Source organism: Spermophilus citellus (genome assembly GCF_964194105.1).
Source record: "Spermophilus citellus genome assembly, chromosome: 10".
Lineage (NCBI taxonomy): Eukaryota > Metazoa > Chordata > Mammalia > Rodentia > Sciuridae > Spermophilus > Spermophilus citellus.
This window is the reverse complement of record NC_138197.1, coordinates 130,103,178-130,126,226: the sequence shown is the minus strand read 5'-3', so window position 1 is coordinate 130,126,226 and position 23,049 is coordinate 130,103,178. Positions and strand designations below refer to the sequence as shown.

Sequence of the window (23,049 nt, the reverse complement as noted above, 5' to 3'; positions counted from 1 at the left end):
CATGGAGTTTCTTGGACAACTTCAAAGAAACAATGCAAAATTTCACATCCTGGCATGTGTGGATGAGAGAGTGAATCATCCTGAGAGTTAATTGGGGCCAATTATGACCAACCTGACTTGTCACTGACACCAAAACATCTGGCATAACTTGCTTTATTCTCAGGAGAGTTATCCCCACCCTCTACACACTTGCTTCTAAAATTCACCATTTTTGAAAGCATGGTGTGTACCTTTAGATATATAATTATTCAAAATGGGAGGGGAATCTGGAATGCTTGAGGAATTCAGCTCACAAGTAAGCAAGGTGAAGTCACATGATGGGAAGAGAAAAACTTCCACCTCACCACATGCTAGATGGAGACATCAGCACTTAAGAAGGGTGATTAACTTTTTTCCCTCTCTATTTTATCTTTTCCTTTATATGCTAACACTTTACCCAGAGTTCCAGTTCTTCTCCGTTTTGTCTTAGTGATGTTGCTTAGTGCTGACATTCCAGTACAGTAGGACAGGTTCATATAAAAGCTCTAACACGCAGAAACTGTAAAGCCTTCCCTCTTAGTCTGCCCTCCCTCAGCATGAGGTCTCCTGTTTATTTATTTATTTATTTTGGGTACTGGGGATTGAACTCAGGGGCACTGGACCACTGAGCCACATCCCCAGCCCTATTTTGTATTTTTTTTTTTAGAGACAGGGTCTCACTGAGTTGCTCAGCACCTCGCTTTTGCTGAGGCTGACTTTGAATTCCGGATCCTCCTGCCTCAGCTTCCGGAGCTGCTGGGATACAGGCGTGTGCCACAGCATCTCCTGTTTTTAAGGACTGGGTTCTCCTTCCTAAGATACCCTGTGGCAACTCTTTCCAACTCACCCTCACCTTTTTCATCCTTAGGCCCTGAAAAGTTTTCCCCTGGGGCATGCACACCAAGTAAGTGCAGGGCAGGAAGGATGCAAGTTGGTCAAAATGTTTGAAGTTAAACTATTCGAGTGGGGTGCGGTGGCGACGGCCTGCAATCCCAGCGGTTCAAGCCAGTCTCAACAATTTAACTAGACCCTCCCCGCCTCAAGCCGCTCAAAAAAAAAAAAAAAAAAAAAAAAAGATGTGCCCCTGGGTTCATCCCTTGTATAGGAAAGAAGGGGAAAAAAAAAAAAACCTATTTGATCCAGGCTTTACATACAGGATAATACTCCACATGATCTCCACTTTTATACCCGAGGAAACTTAAGGTTTGATGAAGTAAAACTTCTTGCATTAAATCAAGATCTCATGGTAGCAGAAATGGGACGTAAACCCATCTATTTCCAAGGCAGTAATTACTGACTACAAATACCAGCAAGCTTTGCCTTGCCCCACTGCTCAAAAGGCACCCTCCCCAGGGCGGTCTTAGCGGTTATATCCAAAACCCAACCCGAAGCCGCCTCTGCCCACCCGCCAGCCAATGAAAAGGCTGTTGCTAACATGCCTGCTATATTTTTAGCTTTCGGTGCTTGGGTACCAGTGGTGGGCTGAATCTCGCTGCCGATGTGGAACGCGCGAACTGGGGAGGGGAGGAAAAAGAAGGGGCGGGTGAAGCGAGGAAAGGCGGAGGGGCGTGTGTATGACGCGCTGCCACTCGCTGACGCACGAGGCAAGTAGTCCCTGGAGGTGTCCCGGGGTGGAGCGCTCTGAATGTGGGGGATGGTGGCTGTCGCCCTCTGGCTCCCTCCCGCCTCCCCGTCTCAGTGGAGTTTGCCCTCCAGCCCGACGTTTCTCTGCCGCTGTCAAGGAGAATACATTTAAAACCCCACGCTGGCGTTCTGTCCTTGCCAAAAAAAGTGATCAAGGAAAATAAAATGCAAACCGTAACTGGAAACTTTCCGATCCCACCACCCCACGTGGGTTCGGAGGCTGCCGTTGGTCCAGAACGGTCAGGAATAAGAATAAAGGCGCGGGGGGGGGGGTATTGGGGAGTGGGCAGAGGAGGGAGTAGACTCCTGCGCAAGCATCCCCACCCAGGGCTCCGGACCTCGCCGTCCGGCAGTCCTGTCCGCCTGACCTCACCGGGCACAGACCTCCCTACCCCCTACTCTGCCCCACACTGTCAAAAAGAGGCAGAGTGGTCTGCACCGCCGAGATCCCGGCAGAGGGCCCGGACGCCCCCCATCCCGGGTTCGGAAAGTCTTGCTCCGCCGCCTGAGGGACCGTCGGGTGTGCGCGCCCGTCGCGCCTATCGTGGGCAGGCGCCACACCACTCCGCGGGGCTATTCCTAGTATTAGCGTGGCTCTCCTAGCCCTCGTAGGGGGCGCCGGCTGGAGAGAGCCAACTGGAGCGTCGGCTGGGGGGCGGCGCTTGCGCGTCTGCGTGGAGCAGGCCCTCTCCCTGCACGGGGAACTTGGTGTCAAGAGGTTACTCAGCTGTTGGCCATCGGCCTCTTCATCCCGAACAGCGTGCCCCAGGCCCCATTCCCCCTCGCCCTCCTCTCGACTTTTCGCGTCCGACGACGAGGCGAGCCGCGTTCGGAAAACTCAGGCCAATGCGAGTTCAGGTCCGAAACCTTTCCAGAGCTCAAGAGGTGACCCTAGATCTCTCACCCAAGGAGGTCGCAACTGGGCGAGCGTGGGGGGACAGGCGCCTAGAGCTGGAGGGGCGCGCCAAGGTAGCCTCGGTAGGAAATAATTCGGACAAACGTAAACTTGCGTACCGCCGGCGCCCCGGTAGGTGCAGGATCGGAAGTTAGGGGAGAGCTTCCTGGGGCAAGCTGTGCCCGCCCCACGCCCGACAGCCACCGTCCAGCAGCCGGAGTGAGCGCCCACCGTGTCTCAGCCCGGTGCCTGCCCTCACGGAGCTCCCCGTCTACCTGGGGATGCTCCTTACACGCTAAGCACGAGCTCAGAGAGTGGCTTGGGGCTGCAAGAAAATACGGCACGGCAGTGTTGTGATGGGGAAGGGAAGACAGACAGCCAGGCCGAGGAGGTGGCTACGCGAGAGGGTTTAGAAGAGAGACTCCCGCAGCCTTTGCCTGCGTCCCACTCCCAGCCGGCTACGGGGCCGGAAGGGTTAAGCCGCGGGCCGGCAGGGAAGTAGTCCCGGCCGGACGCCCAGCCCCGCCCCGCCGGCGGAGAGACGCATCACGCAGGGGTGGGGAAGTCGGATCCGTGCGCAGGGTTGCTAAGGGTGAAACTTTTCATTGACTTTGCTCACTTCTGGCCGGGGCGCGGGAGAGTGCGGGTCGTGGGCGGAGAAAAGCTAGTGGCTCTGGCGACGCGGGGCCAGGAGGGCCAGGTCGTCCGCCGACTACAGCAGTCCGTCCTCCGCCCCGCGACGCGAGCCACCCTCTGGGCCGCCATCCTAGTGTTGTCGCCGCCGGCCGGCCTGCCCGCGGTCCGTCCGTCCCCTGCCGCCGAGTCCGACCTCCAAAAAAGCTGAAAGAATTATATTAGGAGTTATAGCCCGTAACCTCCTCCTTGCTCCCAGCCCTCCACGACGAAAAGGGCACATCGGCCCCCGGCCTCGCAGCGCCGGAGAAAGCAGGGAGAGCGACCTCTGCCCCGGGCCCAGGACCACCCTGGCAGGAGAAGACACCTGGCGACCGGCAGCCCATCCCGCCGCCGCGGAGACCCGAGTGAGTGCAGGGGCATGCGGACGGGGGGGGGCACCCTGACACCCACCGGCTGGACAGCCTGCCCCACCCCGCCCTTGCTCCGGCTCTTGGCTTTGCTGGACACTCCACGTCGCTGTCACCCCCTCCCCCGCCCGGCCAGCATTTTCCTCGCCCCTTCTATCTTCCTTTTAGAACCGCCCACATTTTCCCCTTGCTCCTCTAAGGATCCTGCGGTACCCAAGAGCCCCCTTCTCTCCCAGGTGGAAGAGTGGCCTCTCCTGGATGGAGTGCATTTCTTCCCTTCCTCCTCCCCCAGTTCTTATATCCCAGATACTCGCTAGATTTTCCTTGTTCCCCAAAGAAACATACCTCCCACTGCCACCGTTAAATAAATGAGAGGAAGGAAGGAGATCCAGGCCTTTTTCTGCTTTTCCCGTGTGCATGGAATGGGGTTGCTAATTAATATGGTTTATTTCTGGTTCTGTGGAGCCTGAAGGATGAAGGTTGAACACCCTTTCTTGGGGATGAGACCCATTAGAGGGAACTGTCCTTGAACCACTCGGCCAGAATTCATTTCAGCTTGAAATCTTTATCTTCTTGGCTTAAAGGGAAAACTGCGCGTAAAAAAGTACCAGTAGGACTATGCCAGCTAGTGGATTCTACTTGATCTACATAGGGTCCCTGGGAAGAAGGACCCTACTCCTAAACTCCTTTTCCAGTCCAGAGAGTGGATTGTGCCCTTGACCAGGTATCTGGGGAGGAGGGAGGGAGCAAATGGAAGGCACAGCCGGCTGACCCTCTCCTCCCCTTGGAGCAACCAAACCCCACACACGGGGCTTCAACTTGAGGACCAGCAGACAGGGTCTTGGGTACCTTCTCATTGTCCAACCTATTTTTTACCTTCCTACCCACCCCACCTGGGAGTAGGTCCCTCACTTGTTTCTCAGTAGAAAAACATCCCTCTTGCTTTCTTGTCGCCTGCCCCCTTCCCTCTCTTAAGCATTGAGAAAAGCAGCTTGTGTGGGAGGCCGGATTAGGGAGGTTTAACACCCTGTAGGGAAGCTTTGCAGAGGATCTGGTAAGTCTGGTCATAGAGTAGCCCTTGCAGTGGGAGGAGACTCACACAGAATTTTAAATATTAGGTGTTCGGGTTTCCGATGTGCAGTTTTTCCTTCCCAGCCGAGAACCTTCCCCATTTCCCTGGAAATCCTTTTTCAGACTTGGATTAGAAGTGGCGTAAGGTTTGAGCCCCCCTGACGTTGGGCCTTCTGATTGCCGACAGAACTGGGTCCAGTTCCTGCTTTTCCTTTCCTGACTGTGGGGTGCTGGAGCCCAGCCTACTGGGCATTAAGTGGAAAAGGCTCCTTTCTCTTTGAGTCCACCGTCAGTCCTTACAGCAACCCCAGACAGCGGCTGTCCACCCTTGGAATTCAGATTCAGCGGCAGGGGTAGGGGTGGGAGGGCGAGGCCTTGTCTATCCCAGCCCACCCCTTTCTCGCAGAAAAACTCATTGGAAGCAGGTCCCTAATTCAGCAGTCTTCCGAGGCACTGGAGAGAGATGGGGAAAGTTCTGCCCCTCGTACGGACGCGGTGGGTGGTACAAACCGCGAGCTGGCCTAGTGGGTAGATTTGGACGAACTGTCTTGCGATGGGAGGGGGCGCCCGCCGCGCAGTGCGCATGTGCGTCGGAAACTTTTCCTCGGCTCGGACCCTCGGCCAGGTCCCCCTGCCGGGCATGCGTGGTTGGGCCGGCTGACCGGCCCGCGGAGCGCGCAGGGAAGTGTAGTGTGCGCAGAAGTAGGTCACGCGTCCGCGCGCGCCCGCGCCCGAGCGGCCTGGGCGCTGCGGCTCCCAGAGTGCAGAGCGCGCCGGCCTCCGAGGCCGGGGAGGCCGGCGCGCCCTTCCTTGGGAGAGCCCTGCGGGTCGCGCCCAGTGATGCCCGAGCCACGTTTGGGGTGGGTGGGAGTGAGACCCAGCAGGGCGTGGTCAGCACCAGCCCTGGAAACGTTCAGCCCACTCCGCATGTCAGGCCGCTGCTTAGGGACCGCCGGTGGGGCGGGGCCTCGCGGTGACCTGCGCTCTGCAGACGGTCGGGACCCCAGGGCTGGCTGCCGCCTCTCCAGGCCTTGCTCAAATCCAGAGCATCCTATAGTGCTTGATTTTGGGGTGATGTCAGTGTTAAGGGTTTCAGGTGCCTGGATATTTTTATAGATTTGGGGCCCAGTAGATTCTTTCACCATTGTCCCTTCAACCCTTTTTAAAAACACACCTGTTTTTTTTGTTAAAAACTTGCTTCTCTTTCTTATTAGAATAAGATATACTCCATGTTTGTATAGATATTTCAAAATATTTCTACTGTCATGTATAACTAAGAATAACAACAACAAAAAGCTTGTTTCTCGGTGTTCGGTGACGCCTGTAATCCTTGCTAAAGCCGGAAGGTCTGCAAATTTGAGTCCAGCCTGGGCAATTTAGCAAGACCGTGTTGCAGAGTAAAATTAAAAGGGCCTAGGGTGTATCTCAATGGTAGAGTGCTTGCCTAGCATGTGCGAGGCCCTGGGTTCCATCCACAATAAGGGGATCGCGGTTTCTGTTCACTAGTCCTCTTTGGAATCTGTATAGACCGAGGCCTCCTTCAGCGTCTCCCCACATCTTTGCCTATAAACTTACTGTTTAAAACACAAGTCAGCAAAGGGATCTGAATCCAGGTTTAACCTTGTGGCCGAAAGTAAGCAAATTCAGGAGGATGAGATTGTTTTGTGTGTGTGTGTGTGTGTGTGTGTTTTGTAGGGGAAATTGAACTCTTAACCACTAAGCCGTATACCCCACCCCCTTTTTTTTTTTTTTTTTTTTTAAGAGAGAGTGAGAGAGGAGGGAGAGGGGGAGAGAGAGAGAGAGCCCACCCCACCCCTTTTTAATGTTTTATTTTTATTTTAAGACAGTGTCTCACTGAGTTGCTGAGGCTGACTTTCAACTTGCAGTCCTGCCTCAGCCTCCAGAGTCCCTGGGATTACAGGCTTGCGCCACCACAAGGAGGATAAAATTCTTGGTGAAACTAGACAGAAATTGCATCTGTAACTTAGATACACTGACAGAAGTGGAGATTTTGCTATTAAAAATTTATCTCCACACACACAAACACACATATGCTTTTTTGCCACTTTCTGGCCTTTTAGTTGAAAAAGATTTCAAGAATTTTCTGGGGCTGGGGATGTGGCTCAAGCGGTAGCGCGCTCGCCTGGCATGCGTGCGGCCCGGGTTCGATCCTCAGCACCACATACCAACAAAGATGTTGTGTCCGCCGAGAACTAAAAAATAAATATTAAAAATTCTCTCTCTCTCTCTCTCCCTCTCTCCCCCTCTCTCCCTCTCTCCCTCTCTCTCCCTCCCTCCCCTCTCTCTCACTCTCTCTTTAAAAAAAAAAAAAAAAGAATTTTCTGCAGCTTAACAAATCTACCTGTTCCTTTTATTGAAGGATAGGTATTTCTAAGCACTCTAATCTACCACACTTTCATAAATATTTTATATAGAGGCTCTAGAAATTGTCCATAGCTTTGTAAAAAAAAAAAAAATAAAGAACTCATCCAGTGATCACACTTATCTTTAGCTGAAGACAAGATAGCACCAGTGCTTTAATCCTGTCCCATAAGCTTCTTGAAGTCAAAATTAGAGCCTGAGCTGATAGAGCATAAAATCTCATTCTGGTCATCCGGCATTTTTGTAAGGTTCCACCCCACAACCATCTGGCCTGGCCTGTTCTCCAATTAAAGAGGCAAAGGTAGCATTATACACTTCCTTATTTGTGCAGCAACATCACTGAGGTATAAATTGGTGTGCAGTTTTAGTTGCTTATGCTGCAGAAATGGTTCACTAGGCAGGGCTGATGACAGTGGTTCTATTGTATATTGGGTGGGAGGCCTATTTCCCAATGACTTTGGCCTGCATTTAAAATGCTCCCATTTGGAGGCTGAACTGTTTGGGGCTGTTTATTTGGAAGGCAATTATACAGTCAAGTTTGAGTAGGCCTAGAAAGGCATAGAAGTCCTTTCTTTGGTCTGGGTGGAATACCAAGAGGCACATTTTAAGAGGCCATGGTATGCCTTAGGAGAAGTGTCATATGTTGACTTCAAATCTGTTTTACTTTTTAAAACTCTTTGAAAACACTGGCTTTAACTCCAAGCCCATTCTTGGGATCTGATGCCAACTTTCTTTACATTTTTTTAGTTTCCTCCATGTTGAATACCTCTAGTTCACCATGGTGACCTTTTTGTTTGTTTTGTTTTGTTATGCTTGGAGGTTAAACCCAGGGCTGTTCTACCTTCATTTATTTTTGGTCCCAGGGATTGAACCCAGAGGTGCTTAACCACTGAACCACACATCCCTAAGCCCATTTTATTTTTTATTTTGAGACAGGATCTTAAGTTGCTAAGGCTAACCTCAAACTTGTACTCCTCTGCCTCAAGCATCCTCAGTCACTGGGACTACAGTGGAACACCGCCACATCTGGCCCTTTTCATTTTATTTTATTTATTTTTTAATTTATTTTTATTTAAATATTTATTTTTTAGTTGTAGTTGGACACAATATCTTTTTTTTTTTTTAATATTTATTTTTATTTATTTTTATGTGGTGCTGAGGATCAAACCCAGGGTCTCATGCATGAGAGGCAAGTGCTGTACCACTGAGCCACGACCCAGCCCTGGACACAATATCTTTATTTTTTATTTATTTTTATGTGGTGCCAAGGATTGAACCCAGGGCCTCACGTGTGCTAGGCAAGCACTCTACTGCTGAGCCATAATCCCAGCCCCCTTTTCATTTTATTATGAGAACATGGTCTTGCCAAATTGCCAAAGCTGGTCTTGAACTTGTGATCCTCCTGCCTCAGCCTCCCGAGTTGCTGGGAATAGAGGTGGGTGCCACCATTCCTGACTCAAACCTCCATTCTTAAGCCTGGTATGATGTTGTACATCTATAGTCCCAGCTACTCAGGATCACTTGAGCCCTGGAGGTTAAAGGTCAGCCTAGGCAAAATAGCAAGACACTATTTTTTTTTTTTTTAAGCCACCATTCTTGGGAGGAGTCCCATGGTCTTATAGCTAACTTTGTATCTGGTGATGAACCAATCTTTAGAAACAGAAAGTCCCTTTTTACCATTCTTCTCTTTAAATCTAAATGGGCTGGGGATATCACTTAGTTGGTAGAGTGCTTACCTCACATGCACAAGGTCCTGGGTTCAATCCCCAGCACCATTTAAAAAAAAAAACAAAGAAACCCTAGAAATGATCTGCCTTAATCATGAATAGACATTTGAAGAAACTTACAGATCAAAGATCAAAGTCTTTTGGAGGCTGGGATGAAGAGGAAACCAGGGTTTCCTGAGTACTGAGCATTCTTTGGGCAGGCTTGGGAGAGGGACCAGTCACTGACTCCCCATGTGACCCTCTCTGTTTCCTCAGACCTGAAATGAGCTATGGTGCTCTAGATTGATCCAGTGCATCTTCTCAGATACCTTCATCCCAGAATATTTTTCTTGAGGATTTAGTCCTAAAAGTGTTCCTAGGAGCCAAGGGCCCAAGTCTAAGAATGAACAGGGAAGTGTGTTGGGACAGGTGTTCAGAAAACTCAAGACCCCCCAAGCCTACAGCTGGTACCTGGTCACTTCATTCTGAAACCAGAAGGAACTTTAATCACAATCCAACACTGAATCTTTCACAGGACCGAAGTTGCCCTTGACAGGTCATGGATCAGTCTCATCTCTTTGCTGAGCTCAGCAGCCTAAACTTGCCCAGAGGTCTGGTTAGGGAGATGTCTTGGCCCTGCCTTCCCTTAAAGATTGCCCTTTTTTAGTTCATTTTCTCCCTGAGTATGAGTTCAGGAACCACCCTTTTGGAGAAAGTGAGAGTAGAATCACTAGCTCTTAGGACTTAAGGATCATGTTCCTGAAACATGAGGCTGGCCCAGACCTATGGGGTAAAACTTTTTTGACCTCAGTGGGATTGGCTGTGAGAGAGTCCCAAAATAACAATCTGAGTGTTTATCTTGGGCTGCCTTCTCCTCCAGCATCTCCAAACACTTGATAAATCTGATCCAGTGCCGAGAACAGGTGGTCAGACAGTCCCTGGGAAACAGAGAGATGATGGGCCCCCAGCTGGAGACTACAGGGTAATGGAAATTTTCTTCCCTCTGCCGTCATCCTCATCACTTACACCTTCTACAGAAACTACAGAGATTCCCTCAGGCCACACCAGTGCTGCTCCTGTGTGTGTGTGTGTGTGTGTGTGCGCGCGCGCGCGCATGCAGCAGTGTACTAGAATTGAACCCAGGGATACATTCCCAACCTTTTTTTTTTTTTTTTTTTTTTAGTTGTAGATGGGCACAGTGCCTTTATTTTACTTGTTTATTTTTATGTGGTGCTAAGGATTGAACCCAGTGCCTCACGCATGCTAGGCGAGTGCTCTGCCACTGAGCTACAGCCCCAGCCCTACACTATAGTTCTTAAATCAGTTCTGCAAACCCAGCCTGAGCCTGAAAGCCTCACACCCTTGGGGCCCAGGGTAACAGATGGATATGACTGAAGTCCAAGCCCTAGAGAAAAGTTGGCAGTGTTCCTTCATGTTCAGTGACCTGTATCCCTTTCCATGTAAGGAGGACAACTAAAAATTTTAAACTTACATCTTAGCCTGTGACAGTTTGGGGACATGACTTCACCAAGATATTACAGAGACAGCAAAGTCCTTCCCTTCTTCTGATGAATTAGGAGCCTGGGTTTATTCATTTATTTATTTTTGCTTGGGTTGTGTGTGTGTGGGGGGGGTGTATCATTCGTTCAGGGACCCAAATTCTCATAATGGTGGAAAACAGCATTCCGTATGTTTATTATTAAAAAAAAATAGCTAACTTTATCAAGTGTCTACTACTGCCAAGTGTAGCATAAGGCAATTTATATCCTCCAACTCCATGTCAGACACATTTTCCCAGTGAGAAATCTAAGGCTCAGAAGGAAGTAACTTGTCTACAATTGTATAGTTGAACTCAGCCACTGGTAGAATGGTAGTTGATCCAGAGTTGGTGTTTTTTGTATGTCTTTGGCCACTTCCACCTGTCTGCATATATATTCATGGTACTCCTCTCCTTCTTTCTCATTTCCCAGAACCATCTGGAGCCCAAGTCTGCCCATCTTACATCTGCAGCCACTTCCCTTGGCCTGTGCACGTGCCCTGCACTGATTCTCTGCCTAGGAAAGGACCATGCAGTTAGAGATTAAAGTGGCCCTGAACTTCATCATCTCCTATTTATACAACAAGCTGCCCCGGCGCCGGGCAGACCTGTTTGGAGAGGAGCTCGAGCGACTTTTGAAAAAGAAATATGAAGGCCACTGGTACCCTGATAAGCCACTCAAGGGCTCTGGCTTCCGCTGCATCCACATTGGGGAGATGGTGGACCCTGTGGTAGAGCTGGCTGCCAAGCGGAGCGGGCTGGCAGTGGAGGATGTGCGGGCCAACGTGCCTGAGGAACTGAGTGTCTGGATTGACCCTTTTGAAGTGTCCTACCAGATTGGTGAGAAGGGGGCTGTAAAAGTGCTGTACCTAGATGACAGTGAGGGCAGTGGTGCCCCAGAGCTGGACAAGGAGATCAAGAGCAGCTTCAACCCTGATGCTCAGGTATTTGTGCCCATTGGCAGCCAGGACAGCTCTCTGTCCAATTCCCCCTCGCCGTCCTTTGGCCAGTCACCCAGCCCCACCTTCATCCCTCGCTCTGCCCAGCCCATCACTTTCACCACCGCCTCTTTCGCTGCCACCAAATTTGGCTCTACCAAGATGAAGAAGGGTGGTGGGGCATCTAGTGGTGGGGGCGTGGCCAGCAGTGGGGCAAGTGGCCAGCAGCCACCACAGCAACAGCCTCGCATGGTCCGCTCGCCCACCAACAACCTGCTGAAGCACAAGAGCCTCTCTTTGTCTATGCATTCACTGAACTTCATCACAGCCACCTCGGCCCCTCAGTCCCAGCTCTCACCCAATGCCAAGGAGTTCGTGTACAATGGTGGTGGCTCGCCCAGCCTCTTTTTTGATGCGGCTGATGGCCAGGGCAGTGGCACCTCAGCACCCTTTGCGGGTGGTGGGGCCAGCACCTGTAACAGCAGCAGCTTCGATATGGCCCAGGTATTTGGAGGTGGCACCAACAGCCTTTTCCTGGAGAAGACACCCTTTGTGGAAGGCCTGAGCTACAACCTGAACACCATGCAATACCCCAGCCAGCCGTTCCAGCCTGTTGTGTTGGCCAACTGACCACTCCTCCACCCAAAGGGCCAAGAGCACCCACGACCACAGATAAGAAAAAGGAAAGGAGAGGAAAGGCCAAAAAAAAGAGGAAAAGAAAACTGTACAAAAATATTTCCAATCTTCTCAATCTCGCTTCTAGAAAAAAGATCCAGCCCAGGCATGGAGTGGGAGGGGGCTCCTGAAGCACCGAATCGTGGTTAACTCAACCCCCCCACCCGACCATTTTCCTGCCTGCTTCTGATTTATTTGGTTGGTTTGGGTTTTGTATTTCTTTTTTCTTTTTTTTCTTTTTTTTTTTTTTTACATGTAGTTTTCTATATAACATCTTTAATTAGTGGCTTCCTGTGCTAAGAATGGTCCAGATGTGAATTGCTGCTCCCTGTTCCCTCCTCCCTCCTTCACACTCCTTTATGATTGGTGTGTCCAAGCTCACAGGGAAGGAAGAGCTGCAGCTGGGGCCAAACCCCCCCAAGTAGGGAGAGGCTGGCCCATTTCACTGCCTGTCCCCCAGCTATCCTCTCACTCAAAGCCACCCAACCTCAGCAGGACTTCTTGGGCCCTGCCACCCAAATAGGTCTGACCCCAGCCCACACTCCCTCTCAGGCTGGGCCACAGGGAGTTTCTGGCTAGCCACTTGACACCCTCCCCCAAGAGCTAATGTCTGTGACTACAGGGAGGTTTGCACTTTGTCTTGTTGAAATCCTTTCATCTCTGTGCTGTGGCCCCATCCACCCACTGACCCCACCAGGCCTAGACGATTATCATGGCTCTGGACACCCAGCATCCTTCATAAGCATGGCCTCTTTCTCTAATGCAGCCCTTCTTCCCTGGGCCTGAGGCTGCGGGCTAGGAGGTGGGAATAAGGGGTGTGTGTGTGTGTGTGTGTACATGTAAACGTGTGTGTACATGTAAACGTGTGTGTACATGTACACCCCTGTGAGTATATGTGGTTTGCTGTCCTGTTCTAAAGGATTCCAAGCCATGTGAAACTTCCCTCTGGATGTGATTCTGGGTTGCAGCAAGTGCTTATTTATGTATGAGGTTGGGGAATGGGCTGGGGGTGGGTTGTCAGTTTTTTGTAAGGCAGTATGGAGGGGGTGACATTGGCTGAGCCTAAGGCACTCCCAGAGGAAAGCACTGCAGAAGGAACTGGTTTCCAGACTGCAGAAGGATCTGCACTTTTGTTTGTTTTTGACCAAAAAGAAAAAAAGAAAGGAAAAAAAAAAAGAATTATACACACACACATACATACACATATATATAGGGAAAAAATATATATACACATACAATATACATATGTGTGTGTGTGTATATATACACACACACACATAAGCTCTGAAGGGTAGAAGGAATATCCAAGCCTCTGTTGCCTAAGAGAAGTCCCTAGACTTCAGTGACCCTGTTGTGCAACCTTACCCAGGATGGGAGCTGCTTACCTGAGTTCCATTGGTGGGGAGTTGGGGGTGGGGAGATAGGACCCGCATTTGGAGTCAGTCAGTGCCTATCGCTGGCAGTCCTGAGCCTTGCATTGTGACTTTTTGGTCTTCTGGTTGTGTTATTTCACTCCATCTGTGTCCCTACCTGATAGTTTCTCTCTTGTCATCCCCCTCACTACCCTTACCCTGCCTACCCTGGACCTTGATGCTGTGATGCATGGTCTCCTGGGTAGACCAGGCTGGACAGGCATGTGGTCCTCCCAGCCATTATACTTGGGATACAGAAGGGCACTGGTTCCCCTTCCTCTGCAGAAGAAAGGGTTTTTTCCAATCCATGGCATAGCTTCTGAGCCACAGTGCTTTGGTAATGGGGCACTTGGCATCAGGGCTCCATCACCAGAAAGCACCAAAGTCCTGGTAGCCCACCCCATTCCATTCTTCCCGGGACCCCAAGTGGGTACTGCTGTGGCAGTGAGTCTGGCCCAGACAGGCACTGCCAGCCTTCCCTCCCTATAATGGGCACCAGCTCTACCTCCCCATCAGGGCAAGGCCCTGGCTTCTCAGCCCAGCACCATCTGTTCCTCTAGACCTCTTGGGCCAGCCCAGTCTGGGTCACCCTGTCCCTCATCCTCAGCTCCCATGCAGGTGACAGGCCCAGGCAGATAGCTCCTCTCTGGGAAAGGTTGGATGCTGCCTTATCCTCCTTCTGGCCCCTCCTGTGCACACACACACTGGTACCACCCGCACCCAGGCCAGCTCATTTTTCACCACATGCAGGGAGAGGGGGAGACCAATCCCTTCCTGTTTCTTGAAATATGAAGAATAATGTGTGTTCAGGAGCATGGCTCCTACACTGGGCTTTTGGGCTTGGTTCGGTCTGTCTCGTCTCAAATCTAGGCATTTTTGCTTCAATTTTATTTTTTTTAAGAAAACAAACAAAAATCTGCACTAATTTACCTGGTTTCGTAGGAAATTTTTTTTTATTTTTTACATTTTTTGGTGTCCGTTTGTATTGAATAATTTGCTACATTTGTAAAATGTAAGAGGTATATATAATATATGTATATTTCTAACGTAAGAAACGTAATTTTTTCTTTTCAAGGTTTTTTCTTAAAAAGAGGAGAGAAATTGATATTTTTTCAGGAAAACAAACTTTAAAATAAAAAAAGAGGAGAATAAACCTTTTTCTCCCCTTTCCCCATCCTCTGTCTATCCCTCTTTCCCAGGAACAAATCTAAAGATGGATTATCTTGTGAAGAATGTAAACTGTCAATCCAGAATGATGTCTTTTTCTCAATGCAGGGAGCTATAGATTCTCCCTAAGAGTGGGAGGGGGCATTGAAGCAACTGTGGAGAGGAGCCAGGGGAGCAGGGTAATGACTTTTTTTTTCTTTAGTGAAGGAGGAATACAATCAAGTGTTTTGTATTCAGAATGTTGTGCAATATTTTGGAATGGGACATTGGTGTGTTAGAGATTTAGTTTAAAAACAAGATTGATCAAATCTGTACAGTTTATATTGTTCCAGATTTTTTTAAGTTTGTATTAAAAGCATGATATATAATAGCCCTTTCCTTGCTCCTAACTTGTTCTGTTTATGGGGTCTCTTGGGATGGAGAGAATGGCAGTAGCCCAACCCCTACCCCTGGGTGGACATAACTGACTTCTTAGTATGCCCACTACCACTGTCCTTTTCCGTGTTGCAGACAGGTTCCTTGAGGCTAATAGACATTTTCTTGTTTGGTAGTTGCTGGGGCCAGGACTGGAAGCAGAGCCTTAAGATTGGGGTTCCTCTTTGTGGCTATGCTAGGAACTGCCTACTCCTTGGAGAAGGAGGGAGAGGTCCACCTCCAGCCTACTCTAGATATAGTATTTGCCTATCCAAGCCACTTGCTCTTTGGATATGGCCAGAATGAGGAGAGCCCACCTAAGCCAGGTTTTGTCCAAACACCTGATACTCGGGTTCTCTATCCTTTTCTTGGGCCAGACACCTCCCTAGCTGCTTTAGAGGTGACAACCTGTCTGAGCCCAGGATTGGAAAGCAGCCCACTTTTCTGCCCTGATTTCTTTGAGATCTCAGCCACCACCTCCTTCTCCCAGGACCTCAGGGCCATGTTTTTCTTCACAAGGTCAGGGCTCATTAATGCTGTCCAAGGTCTTTGGGCCCAACTGGACCCAGAGTATTTGTGAAGGTACTTGTTGAACCTTTTGCGGGGGGAGGGAGGGACCCCAGGGATTGAACTCAGGGGCACTTAGCCACTGACACATACCCGGCCCTTTTTTTTACATTTCATTTAGAGACAGCCTCGCTGTTGCTGAGGCTGACTTTAAACTCATGATTCTCCTGCCTCAGCCTCTCTAGCTGTGTATTCCTCTGTTCCACCATGCAGGGCTTATTTTTGTTGAATCTTATCTCACCCTCATAGCAGCCAGTGGTGAAGGCCAAGTTAGATTGCCTGCTTAAATTCACAAAACTAGTAAGTGGTAAGGCTGAGATTTTGATTTGATGTGTCGTATTCAATCCATGGTCTTGAGCAGTGTTAGGCCCTTGTCAGAGAACAAACCAGTGCCTGTCTTTCCAGAGCTGATCTCACAAATATTTGATAAGCTGTAATACTGTTTTGGGGTATGATGATGGGGATGGGGAACATTAACACTTTCAAACTGGGGCAGAGGGCAAGCAGATTTATAGTACATCAGGAGGGTGGGGTGTCCCCAGGCTCTTCACTTTACAAATAAGCTAATACAGCCCTCCCCTCAACCCCTGCAAGCATGTGCACTTCATGTATCTAGAAGCTCTGGGGCTAAACGTCCAGCCTCTAGACAGTGTCCCAGGAGCCCTGGTGTCTAGCTCCTTCCACTGGCTGCTTCCCACAGAGTGTCAAGCAGAGGAAAGCCCCTGGTTAAGACACAAAGCCACTTAACAGGGGTCTCATACTTCTATCAGAGAGAAAGCCAACCTGTCTTGTGTCCAAGCTGTCCACCAGTCATGGGCCCCAGAGCAGAGGTGGGATGGCCCCTCACCTCATTTCTATTTATAAACATAGGTCCTGACTCAGCAGGTGCCAGGGTCACCTGTTCCCACTCTGTCACACTCAGATCTGAAGGGCCAGAGCAAGCTCCCACCCACATGCCAAGACTAACTTCTGGGACAACCAGTCCCTCCAGCTCATAGTGTGGACACTACATATTTGAACAAACCCCAAACTCCTCCATGGAATGGACACAGAACTAACTCACTCCATTCATGCCGTGTTTTATTCGCCAATTGTTCACTGGCTCTGATGAAAAGTGAGCTGGAGACCTAGAGAGGTAAAGGGCTGCCTGGGACTCCTGCCCTACAGCAGGGGAAGAAAACATTCTGGCAGACTCAGAGTTCCTCAAAAAAAAAGGGCATCATTTGTACACTTTAAAAACCATCCCTGAGTATCCATCTACTCTGTTCTGGAAACAGTTGTGGGGGGTGGGCACCTTCAGGACACTATACACAAGGGGCCTAGGAGCCCACAGATCCAAGAAGGCTTCTTGGAGGTGCGAAGAGAGTAGAAGTCAGCCACAAAAGAAAAGGCAAGGCTACAGCCCTCCCAGGGGAGCCCCATCAGGAAGACACCCATCAGGGGTAGGGGAAAAGCCTGGATCCTGCTCCTTAGAAGCACAGGTACCACCAGGCACGGTGGCACACGCCTGTAATCCCAGTGGGTAGGGAGGCTGAGGCAGGAGATCACAAGTTCAAAGACAGTCTCAGCAAAAGCAAGGCACTAACCCAGGCCTGCCAGCAACAGGACCAGGCTAGGACCGAAAATAAGTTTCATTTTAGAGTCTGGCTGCCCGTAGGTGGCAAGCTGCCTCCAGTAAGAAGATGTCCCATGAAGAATAAGACATTCTACTCCCCTCTCCTCCAGGGCCCTGCCTCGCTCCTCAGCATAGGAAGGGTCCCCAACTTGTATGTCCAAAGCCTTCTGGGAGTTTCTCCTTGAAGAGGCACATGGGTGAGTAGAGGTGATTCACACAGCAAATTCTGCTGCCTCCTCGATGCCTGCCTCAGTCAGCATCTGTAGGCCAAGTGAATGCCACTGTCTGGTCCCTACCACTGCCACCTCCCTGTGAGTGGGGTGAGGGGAGGGACACACTTCCTCCTTTCCAGGGGCCTGGCCAGCCAAGTCCTGCTTGAGTAGCCCTTGGTCAGGCTGGGCCCACTGGGGAAGTCTCCAAGGCCTTGGGCAACATGAGCTTGTTCATTCTCTGGCTTTGATTTGGAAAATTTCACTGCCAGAAAGAATTGGGTTCTAGGTTCTTGAAGCTGCCAATTCAGTGTAACCTTGAATGTCTCTTGACATCTGGCCCAACTGCACAATGAGGGACAGTGGAGTCAGGCCCCTGTCTAGTTAGGCCATTCAGGATATTCCCTGGGCTTGTACCTCTTCTCAGGGCCCTGTGCTGTGGTATAGTTCCCAGGGAGAGGGGAAGAAAATGACCAGCGAGGCCTTGGGCAGCCACATGGTATGGCTGGGATATCCCCAAAGTGTAAGAACCTAATCTGACTACTGCTAAGCTGTGGCAAGGCTAGGTAAGTCTGGGCAGGGGAAAGGGCCTGCCCTAGTGGCCTGGATATCTGGATTCTTCTTTCTCTACCCTGATCTACTGTATTCAATAGTCAGCATTCAACATGACCCCCTGGGGTTGCTAGAGTACTTGCCTAAAGTGCATGAGGTCCAGGGTTCCATACCCAGGACTAAAAATTAAATAAATAAAGCCACATGGAGTCCCTATAAGTGCTGACATTGTCCTAGGCAGAAGGAAAACATGGGAGAAGAGCAAAGTCCCTGCTCTCCTAAAGCAAGGTTCGATTGACCACAAATGAGAAAGTGTCACAGGGTAAGGATGTGCTATTAAGATAATCACAACAGCCAGGCATGATGGCACGCACACTTCTGTACTTCCAGCTACTTAGGAGACTGAGACAAGAGGACTGCAAGTTCAAGGCCAGGCTGGGCAACTTAGCAAGACTGTGTTTCAAAATAAAAAATGGAAAAGACTGTGAATGTAGCTCGGTGGTAATGCACCCCTGGGTCCAATTCCCAGTACTGGAAAAGTAATTATCACAATAATGGTAACTAATGACCTAATGAATCCTTATACCGGGTGGTCAAGGCAAGGCTTTCATCATGTGATCTGAATTAAAAGATCTCTTGGGCTGGGGATGTAGCTCAAGCCGTAGCGCACTCGCCTGGCATGCATGCGGCCCGGGTTCGATCCTCAGCACCACATACAAACAAAGATGTTGTGTCCGCCGATAACTAAAAACCTTAAAAAAAAAAAAAAAAAAAAAATATATATATATATATATATATATATATATATAAAAGATCTCTTTGGGCTGCTGGGGATATGGTTCAGTTGGTAGAGCGCTTGCCTAGCATGCACAAGTCCCTGGGTTCAATTCCAGCACCACCACCACACACACACAAAAAATCTCTTACCAAGATCAGCAGAAGGACAAGGAGCTTCATAAGACTTGAGGGACAAGAACAAGACTGGTGTGCCTTAGCACAGGCCAACGGCATGTCATGCATGCAACATGGAGGGCCTTGTGAACTGGATGGGAAGCTGGGATTTTATCTGCCCCCCAAGTTGCCCCAAGTAGTGGGACAGCAGGGTGGGGATGTACTTCAATGGTAGAGCACTTGCCTAGTGTGATTAAGGCTGGATTTTTTAAAGTTTGGGATTGAACCCAGGGGTGCTTAACCACTGAGCCACATCCTCCGCCCTTTTCTTTAGTATTTTATTTAGAAACAGCGTCTTGCTGAGTTGCTCAGAGCCTCGCCAAGTTGCTGAGGCTGCCTCAGCCTACCAAGCCACTGAGATTACAGGCGTGTGCCACTGTGCCTAAAGTCCTGACTCTTGATTCTCAGCACTGCCACGAAAAAAAAAAAAAATCATAGCCAGGTGCACACATGTAATCCCAGTGACTCCAGAGACTGAGGGAGAATCTCAAGTTTGAGACCAGCCTCAGCAATTTAGCAAGACCCTGTCTCAAAATAATAAAAAGGGCTGGGAATGTAGCTCAGTGATTCAATTCCCAGTGCCAAACAACAACAAAAGAAGCAGGGGAGATTTCTCTCACACACTGAATCTACAAACCTTTCCAGAATCCCTCCTTTGTGCCAGGCCATGAGCTGGGCCCCCGCACATGGACTGGCTGGAGGAGCAGACCCAGGCCTTTCTCTCAGGTGAGTTCCAATGGTGGAAACAATCCCAGGTCATCCTGACTTCAACACTCCAATGAGCCCACACCAGAAGGAAGCCCAGGAGCTAGGAGTACCCAGAGCAGGTTCTGATCTGATGCTGGAAGGCTTTTCAGAGGGTTGAGAGAAGCAGATGAGGGAAGGGTTTGAAGAATCAGGGAATAGCCCATAGACACAGATGCCAGATGCTGCTGACCGAGTGGAGGTCACCTGGACTTGGTATTGAGGGTGCCCCAATATTGAGGGAGCCCCAGGGATGTGGAGGAGGGACATGACCAGGCTGGAGGAGTGTAGAGAGCTTCTTCAAGAAGCCACAAGAGGGCTGGGGATGTGGCTCAAGCGGTAGCGCGCACGCCTGGCATGCGTGCGGCCCGGGTTCGATCCTCAGCACCACATACCAACAAAGATGCTGTGTCCGCCGAGAACTAAAAAATAAATATTAAAAAAAAAATAAAGATATTGTGTCCACCTAAAACTAAAAATGAATTTAAAAAAAAAAAAAGAACTTCCAAAAATACACTGTTAAGACAATAAAAAGATAAGCCACAGACTGAAAAAAAAATATTTGCAAATCATATATTTGATAAAGGGCTAGTATCCAGAATATAAAAAGAACTTTCAAAACTCAATTACAGGGGCTGGGGATGTGGCTCAAGAGGTAGCGCGCTCACCTGGCATTTGTGCGGCCTGGGTTCGATCCTCAGCACCACATACTAAGAAAGATGTTGTGTCCGCCAAATACTAAAAAATAAATATTAAAAAATTCTCTCTCTCTCCCTGTCTCTCACTCTCTTTAAAAAAAAAAAAAAAAAAAAAAAAAAAAAAAAAAAAACCTCAATTACAGCCAGGCGTGGTGGTACAGCAGCTCTGAAGGCTGAGGCAGTAGGATCACAAGTTTAAAGCCAGCCTCAGCAAAAGCCACATGCTAAGCAACTCAGTGAGAACCTGTCTCTAAATAAATTACAAAATAAGGCTGGGGATGTGGCTCAGTGGTTGAGTGGGCTCACTCCCCTTACCCCCAAAAAAATTAAAATAAAATTTAAAGGGCTAGGGATGTGGCTCAGTGGTTAAGTGCTCCTGGGTTCAATCCCCAGTATTAAAAAAAAAAATCAATTGTATGGGTGGGCACAGTGGTGCATGACTGTAATCCCAGTGACTGGGAGGCTGAATCAAGAGCATCACAAGTTCAAGGCCAGTCTGGGAAACTTAGGTCCTCAGCAATTAAGTGACATCCTGTCTCAAAAACACTAAAACACTGCTAGGAATATAACTAGTGGTATAGTGTCCAATCCCCCAACACACACATACACACACACAAACTCAATTACTTAATGAGATGGAAAGGCTTTGATCAGTGCATGCTATATATATGCATTGAAATATCATGCTGTACCCCGTGATGTACAATTAATACATGTTAATCAAAAATATAAAAATTAATTACAAGTTGGACATGGCGACATATCCCAGCAACTCAGGAGGCTGAGGCAGGAGGTTCGTGAGTTCAAAGCCAGCTTCAGCAACTTAGCAAGACCTTAAGCAACTCAGGGAAACCCTGTCTCTAATAAAATAAGAAAAGGCTGGGGATGTAGCTCAAAAGTAGAACTCTTGCCTATAATGTGTGAGGCCCTGGATTCAATCTAATATATACCTACCCTGTGATCCAGCCATTCCATTCCTAAGTTTTTCCCATATGAAAAGAAAATATGTGTCCACATAAATACTACACATAAATGTTCATAACAGTGTTATTTTTAATAGCCTTCAAGTGGAAACATCCAAATGCCCTTGAGTAGTTGAACAAACTTTGAAGAACCCACACATGGGATACTACTCAGCAATTCAAATGAAAGAACTAATGAAGGGCTGGGGTTGTGGCTCAGTGGTAGAGCGCTCACTAGCATGCATGAGGCACTGGGTTTGATCCTCAGCACCACATAAAAATAAAGACCATAAAGTCCATCAACAACTAAAAAGTATATATATTAAAAAAAGGAAAGAACTAACGATTACAGGCCACAATATGGATGAATAGAAAAATAATAATGCTGAATGAAAGCCAGATGAGAAAGAAAAGAATACACACTGTTTGAACACATTTATAGAAGATTACATGGGGCTGGGGATGTGGCTCAAGCGGTAGCGCGCTCACCTGGCATGCGTGCGGCCTGGGTTCGATCCTCAGCACCACATACAAACAAAGATGTTGTGTCCGCCAAAAACTAAAAAATAAATATTAAAATTCTCTCTCTCTCTCTCTCTCTCTCTCTCTCTCTCTCTCTCTCTCTCTCTCTCGCTTTAAAAAAAAAAAAGAAAATTACAGAAAATGTCAACTAAGCTTACAAAAAGTACACTAGTGGTTGCCTGGGGACAGAAAAGGGGGAGGGACAAGGAGGGAGGTATTTAGAGGAATCAGGAAACTTTGAGGAGTAATGTACAGGTTCATTATCTTGATTGTGGAGATAGCTTCAAAAGCATATGCCAAATTTATCAAATTATCATTTTAAAGTTGTGTGTAGTAAGTACATTGTATGTCAGTTATTCCTCAATAACACTGTTAAAAAACAAAGGAGGACTGGGGGTGTCACTCAGTGGTAGAGCAAATGCTTAGTTAGCATGAGCAAGGCACTAGGTTTGGTCTCCAGCACACCCTCCCCCCCCAAAAAAAAAAAAAAAAAAAAAAAAAAGAATAAGCAAGCAGAAGCTCAGAGGGCCAAAGGATTTAAAGGCCCAGCAGCACTCGAATACTCATTCGACAAATATTTACCAGCCCTGCTATGTGCGGAACCTGTTCTCAGCAAAAAACAAGGCAAAGTTCCTCCCTTACCAGACTCACAAATTCTAGAGGCAAAAGAAATGACAAACATGATAAAGAAACAAGGAAATCCAAGTAGAGATTCATTCTCAGGGTGACAAGACAGAGGGTTGAGTCAGGGAGCCCTCCTCTCCAAGAGGGGGTCAGAGAGGTACCTCTGAATAGGTGGCAGTTAAGCCCAGGCAGAAAGATACAAAAGAGCCCAGAAGGGCTCACCTTGTTTCCTGTAGGCTCCCTCTCATTAGACTGTCCCCCTTCAACTGTCCTTGTTCCTCAGCCCCCTTTCTGCTTGACACCATGGAGTCTTAACTTATGGCTTTGCATGAATCCAGCCCTTTCTGTTCTTGGCTCAAGGAGGCCTCTCACCTTGGATCAGCTTGCATACTAAACTGGCAGCAAGAGGCATCTCAGGAGCCTAGCTAGTTTGTCCTGCAAGGGCACCCTGGGAACCTCCCAAAGGACTTGGGGTTATCTTCCAGACAGAGCACATGCTTTGGTGCAGGGCATTCCTCTCAAGCTAGGCTGGAAGCAGGGAAGGCTGACCTAGCCAGACACTGTCCTGGCCTCTGTGAGGGCAGCTCTAGTCTCCTGTTCATGCTAGGGCTGGGGACAGGCCAGGTTGGCCCAAGGCCTGGAGGGGAGGGGCAGGCTAGTGTCATGGGAGGGGGGAATGCCAGGACCTCTCTCTGGACACAAT

The 23,049-nt window shown here is 48.9% G+C and overlaps 1 protein-coding gene across 2 annotated transcripts; it reads left to right on the top strand.

The window, feature by feature from the left end:
• The first annotated feature begins 1,872 nt into the window (after window positions 1-1,872).
• TOB2 (transducer of ERBB2, 2) lies at window positions 1,873-14,858 on the top strand. Of its 2 annotated transcripts, XM_081310519.1 has the most exons (3): window positions 1,873-3,597; window positions 9,640-9,741; window positions 10,730-14,858. In XM_081310519.1, the coding sequence occupies exon 3, from the start codon at window positions 10,827-10,829 to the stop codon at window positions 11,862-11,864; it is 1,038 nt and encodes a 345-aa protein (XP_081166645.1). In that variant the 5' UTR covers window positions 1,873-3,597; window positions 9,640-9,741; window positions 10,730-10,826; the 3' UTR covers window positions 11,865-14,858. The 2 variants fall into 2 exon arrangements, with proteins under 2 accessions (XP_081166645.1, XP_081166644.1); XM_081310518.1 differs by lacking the exon at window positions 9,640-9,741 and having other exon boundaries at window positions 1,882-3,597.
• The last annotated feature ends 8,191 nt before the right edge of the window (window positions 14,859-23,049 follow it).